General features: G+C 30.2%; 1 protein-coding gene across 3 annotated transcripts in view; it reads right to left on the reverse strand.

Moving 5' to 3' along the window:
- Positions 1-2,085: 2,085 nt before the first annotated feature.
- Positions 2,086-20,726, reverse strand: part of PolrMT (mitochondrial RNA polymerase) — a 149,612-nt gene continuing 130,971 nt past the window's right edge. For all 3 annotated transcript variants that reach the window (XM_035372499.2, XM_035372500.2, XM_035372501.2), the window contains 7 exons: positions 17,888-18,028; positions 14,728-14,774; positions 11,465-11,563; positions 10,708-10,780; positions 8,473-8,567; positions 8,094-8,173; positions 2,086-2,917 (listed from right to left, as the gene is read on the reverse strand). In XM_035372499.2, the coding sequence (XP_035228390.1) occupies positions 2,868-2,917; positions 8,094-8,173; positions 8,473-8,567; positions 10,708-10,780; positions 11,465-11,563; positions 14,728-14,774; positions 17,888-18,028 (585 nt within the window). In that variant the 3' untranslated portion in view covers positions 2,086-2,867. The remainder of the gene's footprint in view (positions 2,918-8,093; positions 8,174-8,472; positions 8,568-10,707; positions 10,781-11,464; positions 11,564-14,727; positions 14,775-17,887; positions 18,029-20,726) is intronic.

Raw genomic sequence — 20,726 nt, forward strand, 5'->3', positions numbered from 1 at the left:
AAATGTAATAAATTTGCGATGTGCACCACCTGTCGTTGCGATTTTTCGAATTCGCAATGTGGAAGGGCGGATGTTCTCAAACATGTGCGAACACAAAAACACAAGGATAACATGAGTTGTTTTTTAAAAAAACGAAAAATTAAATTTTTCTTCGGAAACAAAGGACCAAAAAGTTATTAATGCAGAATGCCTGTTCTCTGCCTTTTTACTGGAGCACAACCTGCCACTGAATGCATCGGATCACGCTGCAGCTTTATTTAGAAAAATGTTTCCCGATAGTGAAATTGCTAAGAAATACTCAAGTGCAAGAACGAAAACAGGTTCAATTGTTAAAGAAATGGGTTTGAAAAATAAATCTTCAGTTATTGATTGCATAAAACAGCTCCGTTCTGCCTCTCTACGGATGGAAGCAATAATACCGATTCAAAACTGTATCCCATTGTTGTTTCTTTTTTTAATCCAGATTCTTAAGAAATTGAGTGCAGTTTACTTTCTGTCCCCATTTTAGAAGGACATTTGACAGGCTTTAATATACCACAGCTAATTATTATACTTTAAAAGAAAATGCAGGCCCTCTGGATAATTGCTTAGCACTTGGTACCGATAATGCACCAGTATTGGTAGGCTTGAAGACTGGTGTTGCAGGCATCTTAAGAAAGGAAAATTCAGATTTGCAGATTATGAGGTGCACCTGTCACCTCTTAAATTTAGCAGCTGAAAAAGGGGTAGCTTCTTTACCAATAAGTGTGGATGAACACATTGTTGATATTTATTATTATCTTGAAAGGAGTTCTAAAAGGAAGGAAAAATTGAAACAGTTCCAACAGCTGCATAACAGCAGTTTACAATTAGAAAACTTGAATGAAGTTATAAAATCAGCTAGGATTGACACCCAGTGGAGTTTAATTGGAAAACTGAAAGGTGCTAATGGAATTTTAAAATATAGTCAACTGTCTAGAATTGTGTTGGCCATCTTGACAGTTCCCCATAGTAGTGCAGAGTGTGAGAGGATTTTCAGTGTTGTTGCATAAACGAGGACTAAATTTAGATCTAATATTAGTGATGACATATTAGAAAAACTTTTCTTAGCGAAAGCAGGCCTACGTGGCAATTGCAGTGAACAACCTCCTTTTTTTTTTTCCTTAAACGATGCAAGTAATAAAAATGTTTTTTTATGTGTAAGGTATTTTTGTGTTGCTTGCATTTAAGAATAAGTTACTACTTAAAGTTAATTCATTATTAAAAACCATATTTTTATCATTTAAAAAGTCTTCTTAACATTGTGAAAAATCTCCTGATTTTTGAGTGTCATAGGTTGGCAAGTATGTTAGAATATACAATCTGTAATACGTCGAGATGACGTTACTATCTACCACACGCCTGGATGGCGAGAACTTTGCCAATTCTGCAGTATAATCAATTCACTCTACGTCAGTTTGACGTTATTACTTATTTTCACATGCCTGCTTGGCAACAAATTCAAAAACTCAGTTAGCATTTTTTTTTTTTTTTTTTTTTTTTTTATAAATGCCAGATGGCTTACACATATCAATTATCAACATAAAATTTCAATACAAATAAAAGTAAAGCATAAATAATAACTTCAAAATACTTCTTTACCACAAATATCAATTATAAAATTTAAGCTGAATATTTTTAGAGTTAGTTATTTTAAACAAAATCTTACACGATAAACTATAATTCTGAAACAAAGTATTAAAATTCAATAAAATCTTTTTTTAAGAAAACCAAAAGTTAATCTTATCTTCAGAGATCAGCAGTATCCTATTTTTGACAGTTTTTGCTCAGACGCAAGTTACAGAAGCACAGAAGATAATCTTTGAATGATCCGCTTCAAATTTGGCTTTAAAACGGCAGACTTCTTACATCCATTTATCCTTGAAATAAACAAACTTGGCAATTGGTATTAGCAAACTTGTTGTAAAAAATTCAGTAAATTTCTGGGATTAGGAGACCAGCACCATCGAAATTGATAATTGCACTCTTAATTTCCAGTATCTCGGTGGAACCTCCAATTTATTACGACTGTAATGTATTTTGCAGTAAGTTACAAAACAGACAATCTTCTCAGTAGAACATAAATTTTATTTCTAGTTCTCGGTGATAGACAAATTTTATACAATTCTTAAGTGGCAAAATTTTAATACTACTCCTAGCTGGCAAAATCTTCAGAAAACTAAATCTTTTTAAAACAATATCTCTCGTTGCTGAGTAACGGTTTGATACAAATATGGCATTGCCACTTCAACAATAATTATATTTATTTATTAAATAACAAGATATTACAGCAGTTAGAAACGATATGCCGGTTAATTTAATATTGTTAACAGATAATGATATTTCTTGGCAAAATAATTTATTCTACGTATCTAACAATTTATTTTATCACAGGGATTTTCAGATGATGTTTGACCTTAAAATTCAGAATGCTTTCTATACTTTTATTTTTTAAATTAATATAACGAGAGACTAATATTCATGTAATGTACGAAATATGGCAATATTTTAACTTATGACAACATAACAGTTTTAAGTTATAAATATCTGCTGTTTAAAACTGAGAGTCTTTATTTTATATCTCTTAACAATATCTTTTAAATTAAATATGGTGGAAAAATTTATAAATTTCTCATCAAAAACAAGAACTATTCCAACTTTCAAGCCATATTACATGATAGTTTAACCTTAAATTTAAATCTGTTAAAATAATAATTTTTTTGATGCTATATGTTGTAGAAATATTTATTTACATATATTTACATAAAAAAATAAATATTTTTTACAATTTTTGATAAAATCACGTTATAAATTTTCAGTATACACAGAATATAAATTTTTAATAAAGTTCAACTAAAGAAATAAACAGAATCCAGTACTTTGTCTAAATCAAATGCACCTGAAAAAAGAAAAATCAATTAAATGGACTAATGGTACACAGACATAAAACAATCTTAAAAATTTGTTATTCATTACATACTTAATTCAAAATAAATATGCATAGTTACTAAATTCCTGTGTTTTTTGTGTAATGTGCATTTAAATGATAAAAGTCATGGGGTCATTATGAAAGATCCCTTGCTTTAGCAAGAGCAGCAACACAACATGGTATAACTCTTCAAGTCGATGGAACTCTCCTGGGGAGATTATTATGAACCACACTATTTGGATATTAATTCGTTACTGGATCTTCTGAACAAACAGACCTTTTGATCATGTCCCATAACTTCATTAATGGCAATGACACTGCAGAAACAGTTCAGTGTTCCTCATACTGGTCTTAAAAAATTTTGGTACATAATTATTCTGTAAAATCTTAATGTTCTTACACCCAAAGGGGCATTTGTTAACGGTTTGTGTGTTACCTTTATTTATTAAATATCATGTTCTTTGCACTTAAATCATAAAATTTAATTCAACAGAAATATATCAGAATAATTTTTAAATAAGTATATCTTTAGAATTCCATACATAGTGTCGTGCACTGGAGATAAAAATATCCTCCCCCTGTACAGTGTTGCTATTGCTCGCTTTGAAATCGTTGAGTTTGTTAATAAAAAATTCATTAAAGTGTTGCAAAATATGAAATCAATAATAAAACAAATTCCAAATTAGGGCTTTCAGATGCCCGTATTCGGTGGAGGATTACGTTATTCAAAATTTGATGGCTTTCTAGGTACCATCGTTTTTTCACATTGCAGGTAAATTGCCTGACATGAAGGGCAGTAAATGGTCCACAATCTTAACAATTTCTAACTAATGATATATTTAACTAGATCAAAGAAACCACAGCATTGTAAAATGGCTTCCAGAAGCTGTACAATATCTGAACACTACTGTCAGCTTACCATGAACTAAAACCATGAGTTATCAGACCAGGTTACATTAGTCCAATTAGTATATCATAAATTCATGTGAAGCACTGTTATTAAGATTCTGGTGGGTCTTTATTTTGATCTTATAAGTATGCTTCTGGCATTTATTATACAGAAATGTAGATATTATTTTGCATAATGTTGCTTGTCTGTCAGCACGGACAATTCTTGTCAAATGTACTGATTATGGTTATTAAGCACCTATGAGTGATCACTTTGCTATGCATGATGGATAATTTGCATCATGATATGAAGCATGATGCTTTCATAAGGTATTATGAATACAACTGGATTAAGAAATACAGAAAATCCAAATAATTTCAGAATTTTGTCTCTTTCACAGTGCTCCAGTACTCTATGTTCAAAATCTAATAATTCAGGTTGCCATTTCTGATAACATGATGTTAAAAGCTTCTTCACAAGAGTTAACTAATGCATGAATATTGAACATCTGCATAAACTTAAGCTAACACATGCACATTATCCCTTTTGGCATTTGGCTGTGAAAAATGAGTGAACTGATGTTAGTAACTGAATCACGTCAAACCAAGCAATAAGTTACAACTATAATAAGCACGAACATTACCTAAAACAAGTTTTTCTATTCATATTAATAATGACACATTGCTTTTTATTAGTAGTGTGTGTGGAATTAATGCAAACATCAAATACAGTCAAAAGTCGTTAATTCGGACACCCATAATCCGGAATGATCTATAATCCGGACCTCAAAGCTACAAACTTTCTGCGCATGCGCCGCGTTCACGCATGCGCACAGGCGTTTACGAGAGCGCGTAAGACCCTTACGGCTGCGAATATGTTTGTGCGCATGCGTGTTTAATGTGTAACGGAGTTATACGCAAAGTTAATGTTATCTAATTCAGTTAATGTTGCAGATTGCGTTGTTCCTTAATCTTCGAATTAGATCCGGCTTATTATTTTTTGCAGACTGTTAGAGCAATTTTATAAAAGTAAGCTTGAACTTTCGATTATGTCAAATAGAATTTCCGATATATATTTACTACAAAGCGAAAGTATGTTTTGAAATCCGAAATCTGTTTATCAATTTCACGCTGCTCTGCGGCAGAGGGGGGGGGCAGAAACGTCATTATTAGATTATGATAGATTAGAAAGATTATGTCAAATAGAATTTCCGATATATATTTACTAATATGTAATTTGTATCTACAAAGCGAAAGTATGTTTTGAAATCCGAAATTTGTTTATCAATTTCACGCTGCGGATTGGAAGTTGATCTCTCAGCACTATCCTTATCTTCAGGGCAGATGTTTTTATTTTATTTGGTTTATAATTCCGCACTAAGTGTAGTATTTCATCTCGATGTACTCCGTCTTTGATATGATTTAAATCAAGTTCGTCGTCATTATAATTCGCTTCTGATAGTGAAGAAAGTGACCCAGAGGTTATTGAAAATGAAAACATTTCGATTGACAAATTAGTCGGTATTCTCAACACAGCAATATAGGACTTGAACAGCGGAACTTTGTAACTAAACAAGAAATTATGTCTGTTTAATAGAATTAAAGAGAAAGTATTATCACATGAAACGAAGCAACTTACATTGAAGGAAATGTTTAATAAAGTAAACAAATAAATATTAAGCTTTTTCTTTTTGTAAATTTTGATACCCTTTAGATCATAATTGTTCTTTATTTCATAAATTACGGTTTCATATTTTTAATTTTGTAATTTCTGCATGCCATCTTACCAGATTTAAACTGATGATCTATAATCCGGAAAAATCGATAATCCGGAATCGCCAAAGTCCCGACGAGTCCGGATTAACGACTTTTGACTGTAGATGGATTTCTTGAAATTTTACATGAAGATAAGATATCAAGACATTATGAGTTTCAATACTGCTCCCGAGGAAATTTCAAATGTCTCTACACACATTACTTTAAAAAATGGCCTTAAGTAATAAGAGCAAATGCTATATGTATTTCACATCTATGGCTCACATAGCTGCCAACCTTGAAATCTGAAAAATGGGAGATTTTTGAGAGAAAACCTAGAGAAACTAGAAGGTTTTCATGTTCTAAAGCGATGCTATGCAAAAGAGCTTATCTTAAATTCTTTTTATAATGCATAATTCAGATTATTGAACTACTTGTAATTAAATTATGTACAATATATTAGTATTGAATTATATATTCTCAATTTTATGCTCTTTGGCTAGATTTATTTTGTACATTACTTTTAATACTCAGAAAAATCTCGAATAGAGAAGAAAAGCTTTTATTTATCGAAGTACTTTCAAATACGATGAAAATTTAATAATTAGTGCACATAATATTAATTTGTATAAACTTAGTATTGTACCATACAGTGAAGTAAAATTAATATAAATATTAACTGATTAAACACTGGTTGAATCTTCATATAAACATCTACAAATTAAGAAAATTAGAATAACATAAAATAAAATTTAACAAATAAATAAATAAATAAATTGTTCTGAAAATCACAGCGGGTGGAGGAATAGAATTTGTGCAATTCAAGTTCCATTCATTTAATAAATTTTATTTATTGCTGAAAAACATTTTCCTGTGTAGGAGAGAGGAAAAAAAAAAGCTAAAAATTAAAAACCAAGAGATTTTGTGATCTACTGAGAGCCCAAGGCAGCTATGTACTTAGCATTTAGTTTCATTTAAGACTTACAAGCTACAGCATCCTGAAATTCTATGATGAACTGCTCTGAACAGAAACAGAACATAAAATATGAAGTTATCAAATCAATGACAACTGCAAGAACACTATGGATATTTTGAATTTATAGTGACCAAAATTGTTATTTAGATGTTACTTCATTTGGACATACTATGTTTTAGATAGCTGCTCTAATCATTATTAAGATTATGCAACTATTAATTAAGGCTCTGAATAAATGAAAATATAATTAAAATAATTACTCATTTCAATAAAATGAACATTGTTGTCAGCTAAATCTGAATTTAAGACTAGACAGTGTCTTAAAAAAATATAACAATTTAAAGAAATATGATGGGACTCCTTGTCACATAAAGAAAATATACTTTTTTTCCTATTATCAAGCCAGTATAATTAGTGATAAGAAAGGTAATTATTTTATGGCAATGCTAAGTTAAAGATTTTGAAAATATTAAATAAATCTCTGAATTTTAGACCTTTTCTCTTATGATTTTTCTTATATTATTTTTAATCTTTGAATAATTTTAATATTAATTATAATATATGCCAGTTATTTGAATTCTGAATTTATAAATTTTTCATGAACAATATGCATTGCAATAAAAAAGAAAATGTATGTATATATAAAGCAAAGTATAGAAACACTTAAATGGGATTATTAACCTCGTGTAGTGACATGTTTACATTGCCAGAATTAAACTAGCTCACAAGTATTAGTTTGAAATAAACAAAATGTAATGCTTATTTAGTGACATGCAAGTTATTTAGATAACTGCTTCATATTTAATGGATTTTTTTTTTTTTGTGAATTATTAGAGAAATATATTACATTTTCCCCCACAATCATTAGTCTAAATTTTGTAATGAAAAATCTCACAATTTATTTTCCATCTTCATGAATTTTGGCTCCCCACTCCCTTACATGATTAAATTAGTATCTTAAGGATAAGAAATAAATATCTATTGGGTTAAACATATGACTATTATAATTTTTCTTTTTAGTGTTTTGAAGAACTTCAAAATAAAATCATTCTTCTTAGTCTATGTGAAAAACATTTTGATTATAATAAAATATAACCGAAATTTTTATGCTAAACACAGAAATAAATACAAAATTTGAAAGCCAATGAAAAAAAATTATTGCTAAAAATGGAAACTTAATATATAAACTGTGTTGCATTATACTGCCATTTCAAATCTTATCCAAAATATAATGTTAAAAATGTGGGCAAATCAGGAGTGTTGAAGCAAAGCATAATTTATTTTATTTCCATATTTAAGAATGATGAGAATGCTTTTCTTTTTTCCACCCCAAAGATGGACAATAGAATTGTGTTCGACATTTTTAATCCTGCACTAACATTTATATCAGTAAATTCTAATGTGTTTTTATCATCATTGTATTTTAATACTGCCCAATAAGGAATTTACCTGATGCACTGTACAAAACTTTTTTTCACTCAGTACATTCATATTATAAAATCCAATAATACACTGAAACTAAATTACCTTTTTCAGGAACTCTCATCAGAACATCCCTCAACTTTAACTTTGCTGATTTTTCCTTTGATTGTTTTTCATGAATATTTCTAAAACAAAACAAGTTTAGATTGTTTTTATTTAGTATAGTTTGGGAAGGGAGGAGAAGAAAAGGTTTTCACATTAAAATACTGGAACAGTTATTTTGAATGCATAATTGAGTATTTCTGATAATTTAAAAATCATTTTATAAAATAAAAACTAATAATGATCAATTTATGAAAACTTATTTTTAACAAAATATTAAACCATTATATCATTTCAGTTGCAGTAATTAACAATCATAACAATTTCATATTATTACCTAGTAAGTAATTAAAGTCCTAAAATGCATCCAAGACAAACTTACTTATCAGCAACATAGGCATATTTTTCTAAAAAGAATGATGATAAATTTTCTAGAATTGGTTCCTTGTGTAATGCAACAAACTGTTCTCGGCAAATCTGAATAGAAAAAAAAAAATTCTTCTTTAATTACAGATTCGAGCAGTAAAACATAAAAATCATAAAAATATATGTAAGGCTACAGCATAAAAGAGACAAAAATTAATTTATGCTGTTCATTTCAAGTTTGCTTTGTCTTTAAATTTGCTGTGAATGAAAAAAAATTATGAGTAAAAAATTCTGCCAAATTTCATAAACATAGATGTCTTCTGTCAGTATCAGAATTTGTCTCAGAAAAAGCACAGAAATCAGCAGTAGACTACACAGAAGTTAATGACATAAATTGAATTCCTGACAACATAAAAAGCTGTCACTAAAAGATAACTTGCTTTCCTGTTGATTTTGAATACAGTTCGTTTTTCTAGAAAAAGGGGAACTTTTCTAGAAAAACGAACTGTATTCAAAATCAACCGGAAAGCAAAGCAGATTTTGCAATGGCAATTAAGACACTAACAAATCATAGGCCTTAACTCTTATTAATAAGAAATATGAGAGATTCTGTAACAATAATCTTAATCAGAATTCACCTTTTGAAAGAGACACTGAAACAGAGTTCTACAGCCATACGATAACTGTCTTAGAAGAGAAGAAAGCCACACAGACATTTTTTTTATTATTTTTAAAATTGTAAAATTTCTTTTTTTATTAAGAAATTAGCAATTTCGAAAACTAAATTTTTTTAAATAAAATATTTTTTAAGGTCTAGCATATTTAGAGTGAAGCATAATAATTTATTCTGAATCACTGCATATACTAAATGTAAAGTATTTGAAACTTTGAAAGTTTTATTCAATGCAATGTAGAGCATACACTTTGAATTTGTTGAATAGATGCTCCAGGCAAAGATAAGGAAATATGTTAGGAAGAACCTCTTGAAAGATTGTTTCAAAAAGGTATTTCTGAAACCTCATGAAAATAACTAACCTTAATCTTTTCATTACATAATTAATAAACGGGGTGATATTAAATGACAAATGCTGTTCTGACAGTTTTCATAGTTTAAAGACTACAAAATAAAGACACAATCTTTCATTTGCTGCCCCATTGGAAATTCTGCTTAAAATAGAAAAAGTTACCCCACCTTTAAAATAAAAGAGGGGGAGTAATTATAACAATATTATTACACTTTCAAACACAAAAATAAAAATACATTTCAACTGAACACACCAGCACAAGATTGGAAGGAGCATCAGAGCTTCCTGATAATAAAATAAGACTCAAATAACAATTATATCTGCATGGTAACTAAATACAAAAGAAAATTTAATATTCTTCCTGATTTATATACTTCTTCCATCTTAAAATATTATTCCTATACACTTCTGTAATTTTTATATCTTATTCATCCTTCTCCTGATGCCAAGTTGTGGGTTTAAAGATTTCTTCTTATAATTAAAATGATGAACTAATATTTTCTACTTAAAACAAATTAAGAGAAAAGTTGCATAAAATACAAATACAGTTGAAAAACAGCTGAGATCTTACATCTTTAAAATTCAAATAAAAGTTTGCAAAACAAAAATGAAACTCACAACAAAATGCAATTCTTAAATGACATTAAAATGCACCTAAAGCTGCAGTAATAAAAAATATTAAAAAGATTTAAATATGCTTATCTAAGCAAAAACAAAATATTTATAAATTTGAGCTTCCTTCATCAGCAGCCTGTTTGAAAATTATAAAAATGGGAAAACACAAAAATAAAAATGTATAAATGGACAGATAAAATGTAAATACATGGGAAAATTTTAAATGTGAAACCCAAGATAAAATGGAATACTAACAGTGGATTTGCAAAAGTGTGAATGCTGAATTAAACATAAATACCACACAGCAATAATAATAATAATGAGAATTTCATTGAACTGACAATTCAGAATCTGAAATTTCTTTTATTTTAAAATTAAAAAGAAGCAATGTGAAAATGAAAATAATAATCATCACACTAGAAGCACTCAAATCTCAAAAACCACGCATGTCTCATTGGATACTGCACACACACTAAGTCCATCAATTGCATTTCTTACTTTGCCAGTTCACCCACAAAAAATATATGTATTATGAATAATTGCATCTCACAATAGATATGCAAAGAAAATAATTTTTACACATTTTAGCATTTAATTACAATAATACTAACCTTGTTCATAATTTCTACAGTTGAGGCATGAGTCCAGTAACAATCATGGACGGAGACATAAGTAATACCTTTTCTACAGTCAGAAATTGTAAAATCTCAGTTTTACATATAAATAATGAAATATCATTTGAGAATAATATAATCTATCTTTTAATATAGTTTTAAATGTTTTTAGCTTAAAAAGGTAGATACATTTGTAAATGCAAACATTTTTATGCACATTTATTACAAAACTTTAAAAATTCATTATTATATTATATTGGGGGGATTGTTTGCATTAATTATTCAACAAAACATGCATATTCATTAATAATTATAGAAAATTAGAAAATAATTCAAAATTTTATGGTTAAAGAACTTTGTGTTCAACATTTAAATATATATATTATATTTACTTAACCATAAAATTACCTCATAAGTAAGATGCCCATCCTTTTTGCTACACATTGTTTACACAGAAGGAAAATAAAAGACTTTCATGCAAGATGGTATCACTTATTTCAACTTAATATTTTCGAAGATGTTTAAAAATATTATGCCCAGAAATGAAATTAATAAATATAATTTTCTTTTAATGTAAAAATTAAGTGACAGCAAATATATTTTATATTATGTATATAAGACATGCCCATTCTCAGAACAACATTTTACAATGAAAAAAATCATCTTATACTCTATCCAATATAGTATAGTTCTCATCTCAAAGATTTTGTGTTATTTTTCATATTAGGAGAAGAAAAACTCCCATATTCAATACCTTTGGCAAAACAAAGATGTCAGCATCATGTGAGTAGAATCTAAAGAATGTATAAAATTAGGTGCAAAAGCATTTTTTTGTTTCCTTATATTTGGCAGCCTGCAAAGGAATGAATCAAAATTAATTTTTACACTTTGATAAAAAAATTAAATAGCATGAAAAAATGTATTAAGTTGTCATGATATATCAACATCACAGTACTGCAAAGGTAAAAAATAAATAAAAGAATATTAAAATATTGCTAATGTTAATTGAAAAAGCTATTTTGTCATGTAGTGAACAATGCATATTACTTCAAAAATTTAAATATATATAAATGAAAAGGTCTAAGCAATTAAGAATATTAAACTAAGCAAAGAAATAAGCTCATCCTGTAAAGCTTATGTTAATTAACCATTATGTTAGTATTTCATACATACTTTTACTTCCACCTTTATCAGCTGTCACCAGGATGAAAATTAGATACACAAAGAACAAAGTTCTTGAATATTAGAGAGCTTTGGCATCAATGCTGACTATATTACTGTTTCCTTGTGAGAATTACATTAGACCAATGTTAGCTACTTGCTACCCGAGTTGCACATGCAAATTAGTTTGAGCCAACACTTGATGGGTTTTTATTTGTGAATCTGAGTTAAATTACCTTTTTACCTCAGTTTACTTACATTTTATGTTAGTTGAATTCTGTAAGCTGCGGGGAGACTATTCTATAAGCACTGCATTTCTTAAGCTCAGTTTTAAATGAAAAGGATTGTTTAAACCTTCTTCTGAATTTTTAACTGCTTAATAGATGGGGCAGTGTTTCCCAAATATCAGGTTATGAAAGGAAAACACTGGGTCACTTTAAACTTTACAATAACATGTAACTATATTAGACTGTCAACAGATGATGGCAAGATTTAGTAATTTAATATCTTCATAGATATTCATTCCTATTTTAAGGTTCTCTGTGGGGTCATCAAAACTCAATTAGACCTGACTGGAGTATGGCAGCAGATCCATCCGATGTTTCTATATGAGAGTATGACACCGAATCTAGACTAGAGTAAGAAAACACATTGTTAGGGTCTACTGCCATATTCCAATAAATTTTTGGTGGCATTATGGGCTTATTTACACTCTCAGTGATTACTTGTTAGTTATTATTTCAGATATTGCACATAATTTTGTACTTATTTATTATCAATTATAATATCATATCACATTTATTTATAAATGGATAAATGAATAATAATAACAATAATAAATGTGCCAGTTATAACTGATACACAATCAAATTATGTTCAGGCAGGACACTTTTTGTTAAATGAAAAGTTAACTAATGTTCAGCCACGCACAAACTCCGAGAATGGCACTAATAAAAAGCCAAAGTGTCCATACACATACAAAAAGAAGGAAATACCCTAGATTCAACAGTATTCTGACTACTGTACAAAATATGGTTGCATGAAAGTTGCCAATAAAAAACCATCATGTATTATTTGTTACAATACCTTATCAAATGAGTCCATGAGATTTTCAGAGTTGAACTGACATTTGGAGTTAAAACATCCTAGGATATACCGGTCCAACAAAATACCATTAATAGATTTGTGGTTCTCCAATCGTCAACAGTATCAATTTTTGGCAAAAAAGGCAATGAAATTTTCTTACAACTTACAAATGTGAAATAGCCTTCTTGACACCAGTTTTTCAAAAAATAAATGCAAAAATTGATTCAATTCAAATCAGACTTAAGAACAAAGCTGTCATCTCTTTCAGTAATCCTGAAAGTTTTAGGTTAATGAGAAACAGCATCTCACTTCCCATTAAAAATCTATTATTTTACATTTTTGCATGTATTTTTGTTACTCTTAAAATAAAGGGGAAATATTTGAACATGAAAATTATTAAAATTTACTAATAAGCCATAAACATTTTTACTGGGTCTAAGAGGAAAGACATTAAAACAACTGGGTCACAAAAAACTTATTTTCAGAAAACCCTGAGATGAAATGATAAGTTGTTTGACAGTCCCAGAAGGGAATAAGTGAATGAATCCCTACAGTAACTATTTTGTCTTTTTATACGGTAAGCAACAAGGGCATGCAAAGAACACTAGTCCTCACTAGTTAATATACACAATATGACCAATATTATTGCTTAATATTCACTGGAGCATAAGGCTTTTAATTATGTCTGCTCTGCTTTGCAATGAAAAACATTTTGTTCTCTTTCATAGGTATCAAAGGGAAAACCAACTGATTGTGGATATGAGAAGTTTTTAGATACTGTTTCAATGAATTTTTTTAAAACTTTTTTCTACCAAATAACGCACAGCAATCTTGAAGTGGTAAGAATCTGACAGCTACAGCTAAGAATTTCAACAATAGATTAGCTTCTCTCCTTCTGCATTTAACTGTTTGTATGAAAATTCTATACTGAAATAATTATGCTTTAACATGTGATGGAGCTAACACATTAATATTTGTCTTAATATAAAACTGATATAGTGTGAATTTTTTTTATTGGTTAAAATGGAAAAAAAGAAGCTTTCCTTTCACATCTAATGATATAGTTCTGACCAAACATTTACTTAAATACAAAACAAAACAGATTCATTTTCCCCTCACCTTCCAAAACAAAAGTGTACATAAAACTAAAGATCGGTCATTCCTACAAAAAAAAAAAAAAAAAAAAAAAAAAACCATCAATTTGTCAGCTTGTGTCATTAATAAGGGTTGTAATTTGATGCATAGATATAGAAATTACATATGCCTGAGCCACACTTTTTATTAATCCTGTAAATCTTCTTCTTTTTAATTAAGAAATTGGTCTAGAATAATACTTAAAAAAAAGTTTTGAAGATAGCTAAAAAAAATGAATAATTTTTTTATTTGAAAATATAAATATAAGCTTGATTTCTGTGGAGAAAAATTTAAGGAATCTTGATATGTTTATGACAGGTTCAGCAAGCAATATATAGACATATATTTTAGCAGCACATATTTAAAGTATACAAATTATACTTGGCTATAAGCAAGTCCATCACCAGTTTTTTTAATACCACTTATTTATGAATGGTGGCGGTTGAATATGTTTAGCTTATAAATTTTAGCACTTTACTAAAATTACAACAATTTTAATGCACCTAGAAAACAATATAATATTTTGCTCCAAATAAACATTAAAATATTTTTTAAATGTTTGAAAACAGATATCTCACACTGCAAAATAATTAGATAACAAAAGCAGTTCAATTTCAAAAGGCATTTTATACATACGCGTAAGGTTCATATTTACTGTTGTAATGTATTTCTGAGCCTTTTCCCTAAAAGAAAAGTAAAAAGGATTAAACTTTCGATTTACCATACATAGTAAAAATTACAATTTACTTACCAAAGAAATTGCAATAATGGAAAAGCTCTACATAGTGCACTTCAAGATTAAGTAATTTTTTACACTAACTTCTATTTTTTATTGCAGTCCCAATTTCCTCTTATTTCCTAACATTATGACATCTGATTTAAGAAATTCAAAACAAGTGTAAACATTTACATGCAACACAAACACCTTATTAGCTAAATAGAGGTTAAAAAATAAACTTGCATCTAAATATATATTTATAAAAAATAAAAAATAATAAAAAAAATCTGCTCTTTTCCTTTGCAGTTCTTAAATCGAATAAAATAAGATAAATGTAAATCAATTTTTTATTTAACTAAATATTTATCTTGAGAAGTTTTAGAGATTAAAAATTTTTGTAATTGATGCTTATTATTACTTTTATATACTCGCTGGTTTGTTTGTTATTTGAGGTAATCACAGTCATACCTAAGGTAACACTTATCTTGAACTGAATTCCAAGAATTCCTTATTATAATATTTTATATGAGGATCCAAGGTAGTGCACCCAATGTGAATGCAGCAGAACTAATTCACAAATTCAGTTATCTTCATAGACACTGAAGTACCATCACAAACATATCATTGTGTTACAAATTTTATATATATGTAAATAAGTTTAGTGAAATTTCAGTGGTACCTCGACATACGAGTTTAATTCGTTCTGTAACCTTGCTCGTATGCCAAATTGCTCGTATCTCAAAGCAATTTTTCCTATTGAAATTAATTGAAATGCCATTAATCCGTTCCAGCTCCCAAAACACCATCTCAGTTGTTTTTTAATAAGAAAAATGTATTTACAAGAAGAAACATTTATTTATAAATAACAAATATATATTCTATAAAAACATAGTTGGGCAAGTTTCGTTGAACAACTCCGATGCACGACCAGTTAGTTGCAACCTTTTCGGGGTGATTTTTATCCACAAACTCTACAACTTTCTCCCACATTCCCAAGATCTCCTTTATATCTCTTGTAGGGATAACCTCCTCCTTCTCTGGCTCCTCTTCAAAACTCATTTTTTTGTTGAACCACCGTATGCTGCTGCGAATGTAGATCATGTAACTCCTTGATTGTCAGCTCCTGAGACTGTTCCTCGACGAGTTCATTCCCATTTCTCTCATCCACCTCCAGATCCATGGATTTTCCCAGAGAAACAATCTCCTCTACCACTGAAACTTCGGGCTTCAATCCTTCGAAGGCCCTTTCAGCTACAGCCTCAGGCCACAGCTTCTTCCATGCAGAGGTTAAGGTCCTTGTTGTAATACCCAATCAGGCCTGTCTTAGGCATACCACGATGTTAAAGTGATCCTTCCAGAACTTGTATCTCAAATCTCGCTCTCATCTCAAAGCAAAATAGCGCTCGCTCGACGGCTAGTATCTCAAAACACTCGTATGTTAGGGCCCTCGTATATCGAGGTACCACTGTATATGTAAAATTGCAGTATCTCATGTATAATGTAACATTAAATATCTCAAAAAGCAAAGCTCTGAAGGGAAAATATGGTTACAGGGAGATATACAGCTATCTTGCCAAATTTACAAGATAATGCCAAGCCAGTGATAGTTTTGATAATTAAATTTTGTCACCAAATTCGGTGAGAAATTGCCAAACTTGGCGACCATTTGGGGACATTTTGGTCTGGTCTTTGTGTAACTGTATTGGCAGTTGGGGGGGACTGCATAAGACTAAAGAGAGCATCAGTTTTCAGTTTTTAGCTCACAGTTGACTTCGGAATACTGAGAAATCAACATGTGAATTTCACGCTTTAGATGCAGTTTGCATTGCATTGTGTTTAACGTTCTTAGATTGAAGCAATTACTGATTGTGCTAGTCAAACTGAGAAGAGCTGTATGAATATTTTTGTGGAAAGTTCCAGAACTATAAAGTCTTTCTTTTGAGAAAATTTATAAAGCTATTATCAGTTCTGTGTGCATTCAATCTGTTACGAACCTGCACACATGGAATAACTGAATGCTAATTACTATCACTGCCTAGGGACCAAATCGAGTTAAATCTTTATACAACATTCATTTTTCATCATTTGTATTTATCCGATCAAGAAATGTCATTTTGCCACAGCCATGAAGAATAAATGACAATGCATTGCAAATTCTGTATCTTAGATAATCAGAGCTGTGCTGTAAGCTACAGCTGTACTCAATTGCATTTTTCTTCATCTAATAAACAGGGAATGGAATTGTCTTTTGGAGTTTGAAACATTCAACCTTTTGTAGACAGAAGTTGCCAATCTAAAATTTCAAAATTACTTCTGAAATGTTCTTATATCCACTGCTTCACTACTTCCAGATACATTTCAATAACGCTATCAGTATCATTCATTGCATTTTTTTTTCAATTACATATGCAGTATCTTATATGCTTTTCACTTGACATAATCCATTCTTATATTGCAAGTCACAAAAGCTAGAATTTAATATAAAGAAGATTCACCTTTACACTTAATACAATTAAATGCCAATAATCTGCTTGTTACCCAAGGTAAAATTTTTCAACAGAAAAAAAAAAAAAAAAAAAAAAAAAAAATTAGGGAATCATTTTATATTTAGCTACTGATAGTAATTGAGATGTGTGGCAGACAGTTTCTAGAAAACAGTAACTTGTTTGATATTTTTATCAACCTATTCATTTTAATGATCCATTTTGTTAAAAAGTTAAAAATTGTGATACAAACTCAAAGGTTTAAATTATTAACATTTAAACTTCCTATGATGTGCAAAAAGTAAAAAATAAATAATATTGATAACTATAAACATTTCAATATATAATAAAGGCTTTCAGTTAATTTTTGTTTAATTTTCTATCAAGGTAACAGCTTTTCTGAAAACAAAAACAGAAATTATAGTGTTACTAGCCTCTTTAAAAATAAATAATATGTAAAAACTCAAGACTTGTATGATTCTCAGGCCAGATAAATAATGGATATAACACTTATTTTGACTAAGATTTACAGATAGGAAATTAAATGTGGAAAAATATTCACAGCTTATAACTTTTACCTTAACCAAGAAATTACCTGTGAAATGCAGTTCTTGGAATTTCTGACTGATGTTTCTTTAAAATAAGGTTGAATAACTGGTAGTCCTAAAGGTGTGACCCATTCAAGAGTATCACCTGATACTCTTGTAATCTGCTCTGCACATTCTGTAAACCAGTCCTGTATGGAAGTTAAGAAATAATTTTTAGATTAACTTTAATACACAATGTAACTAAAAAAATAATGAATAAGCATGAAATTTAACTGGAATACTTTCTGTTGACTTTAGACATTTAAGGAATTATAGCTAGGAATTTACTTAATTAAAAATTAAATTTACATTTATTTAAAAATCTAACAACACTAAAAGTTTCTAGTTTCTGATCATGTTATCATCATGCACAAACTTTATTTATTAGGAGCTGATATGACTTAATGATAAAAAAATTGTAACAAACAATTGAAAATAACTGGAGCTTGAAAAATAAATAATATTTTATTGATTACTACTACTACAGAATTATCTATTCTATAAAGTGGAGAGGTAAAATTTATGTTGTTCATTCAAAGAAAACGGCCTTTATTTTGCAATGCATCAAAACCAATAATACAGTGCAGCATCATTTATGTCTTTTACATCTCATTTTATTTTGGTTCCGATTCAATCCTATTTATTTTAATTGTAAAATATTTCTTCTACACGTCACATAACTTTGGTTATACATTGCTTTTGTTTGATTTCCTGCATTGGGTTCACATTTTGCAATCCCATTTTTCAAGTACTTTCTCAGTAATGGGGATAGGAGAAGAAAACAAAGGCATGAGAATTCATAGTCTGGTAAAGGAGCTGAAAACCAGTTTACGATTAAAGGGATACTTGGAAGGAAAACTTCTGATTCTTTCTGAACAGGATGTTGCCTTTTGGATGTTTGAAAACGGTTTAAGTATATTGAACTGTGTTGAACATATTTTTAGGAGCTCCTAAAGCGAGAAAATTGAATTGCGTAAATAGGTGTCCGAGGTGAAAAATTTTTATATTATTTTAAAGCTCTAAAAAGATACATAAGAGGATATAATCTTTAGGAATATATCGCCAAGGACTGAAAAGATATTGTCATTCAAAGTTATCAAGTTCATAAGTTATTAAAATTTACCAATACTCAATGTTAAACTAATATTACAACGACTGGAGCCAAATCTTTTAAATAGCTTATATCTCTGTGAAACTAAACATATTGTATCAAGAATTACAGTACCAGATAGAGCAAATTTTTCTCTTTCAGAATATATAATTTTTATATAAATTTATGTGATATTTTTTTCTAAATATATTAACTAAAATATTGAATTTTCACTAATATTTATTTTTAATATTCATAGAAAACCATTGTTGACATATCAATATAATATAGGTGATGCAATATAATATAGGTCCTTTATAAGATTTGTATTACATATATTGAAAAACTGTTTATTAAAATATTTCACGTTATCTTTCTTATAATAATACGTAGGCCATCCAGGAAGTAGATTACGTTTCCGTCTGTGTCCGCTAGGGGCGGGGCTAGCGCGGCCATCTTGGGGTCAGAGCGTTGCGCAGCTCAGTCTGCATCTAGCCGTGCTAGTGAGAGGTTCGTGCTGTGCTCCGTTCAGATACTGTGACGGTTTGAAATGTCTGCGTTAATTGAAAATCCTGCGAGGTGCGCTCAGTAATAAGGTTTCTGACTGCAAAAAACTGTAAACCGATAGAAATCTATCGGCAGCTTCGTGAAGTGTATGGGGGCAACATTATCACTGAAGGTGGAGTGCGTCAGTGGGTCATAAGATTTCAAAATGGCCGAACCAATGTTCACGACGAAGATCGAAGTGGGAGACCCAGCATAGTGACCGCCGAACTTCTCGAAAAAGTCGATGCTAAAGTCCGTGAAAATCGAAATTTCACAATAACGGAACTTTCTTTGAGTTTTCCACAAATTTCGCGAAGTTTGTTGCACGAAATCATCAGCGAAAAGCTTGGTTACCACAAGTTTTGTGCAAGATGGATTCCAAAAATCTTGACAGAGGACCACAAAAATCAGCGAATGGCTGCAGCGTTGAACTTTTTGGACGCTTACCATAAGGATGGTGACACTTTACTCGATCGCATCGTTACTGGTGACGAAACATGGGTGAAACATGTGAACTGTGAAACGAAATTGCAAATCAATGCAGTGGGGGCACACAAGTTCTCCCCAAAAACCCAAGAAATGCATGCAAACAATGTCGGCAAGGAAGATGATGGCGACTGTTTTTTGGGACAGAAAAGGTGTAATTTTGGTGGACTTCCTGGAAAGAGGCACTACAATAAACTCTCAAAGGTATTGCCAAACTCTCCAAAAACTCAGAAGAGCAATTCAAAACAAGCGCAGAGGAATGTTGAGCTCTAAGATCTTGTTGATTCAGGACAACGCCCGGCCCCACACGGCAAATGTCACTCGTAAAGTTCTTGAATCTTTTAAGTGGGAGTTGTTTCCTCATCCGCCGTACAGTCCCGACCTGGCACCGAGCGACTTCCACCTATTCCCAGCAATGAAGAAGTGGCTGGCTATGCAGCGTTTTGATGACGACGCACAGCTGCAAGAAGAGGTAACGAAGTGGTTGAAGGCGCAGGCGGCCGAATTTTTCGACGAAGGAATTTCCAAGCTCGTACATCGCTACGATAAATGCCTTAATTTGTATGGTGACTATGTAGAAAAGTAGTATTTGAGTGTGGCTTTCATCTGTATATAATAAAATTTGTTTCCTATACTTTGTTTATTTTTTTATTCCAAAACGTAATCTACTTTCTGGATAGCCCTCGTATAATTTCTTATAATAACAAGGAAATAGACAACTCAAC

This window comes from Stegodyphus dumicola, chromosome 5 (genome assembly GCF_044657685.1).
Source record: "Stegodyphus dumicola isolate Sdum_Otavi_A_Nest chromosome 5, ASM4465768v1".
Classification (NCBI taxonomy): Eukaryota; Metazoa; Arthropoda; class Arachnida; order Araneae; family Eresidae; genus Stegodyphus; species Stegodyphus dumicola.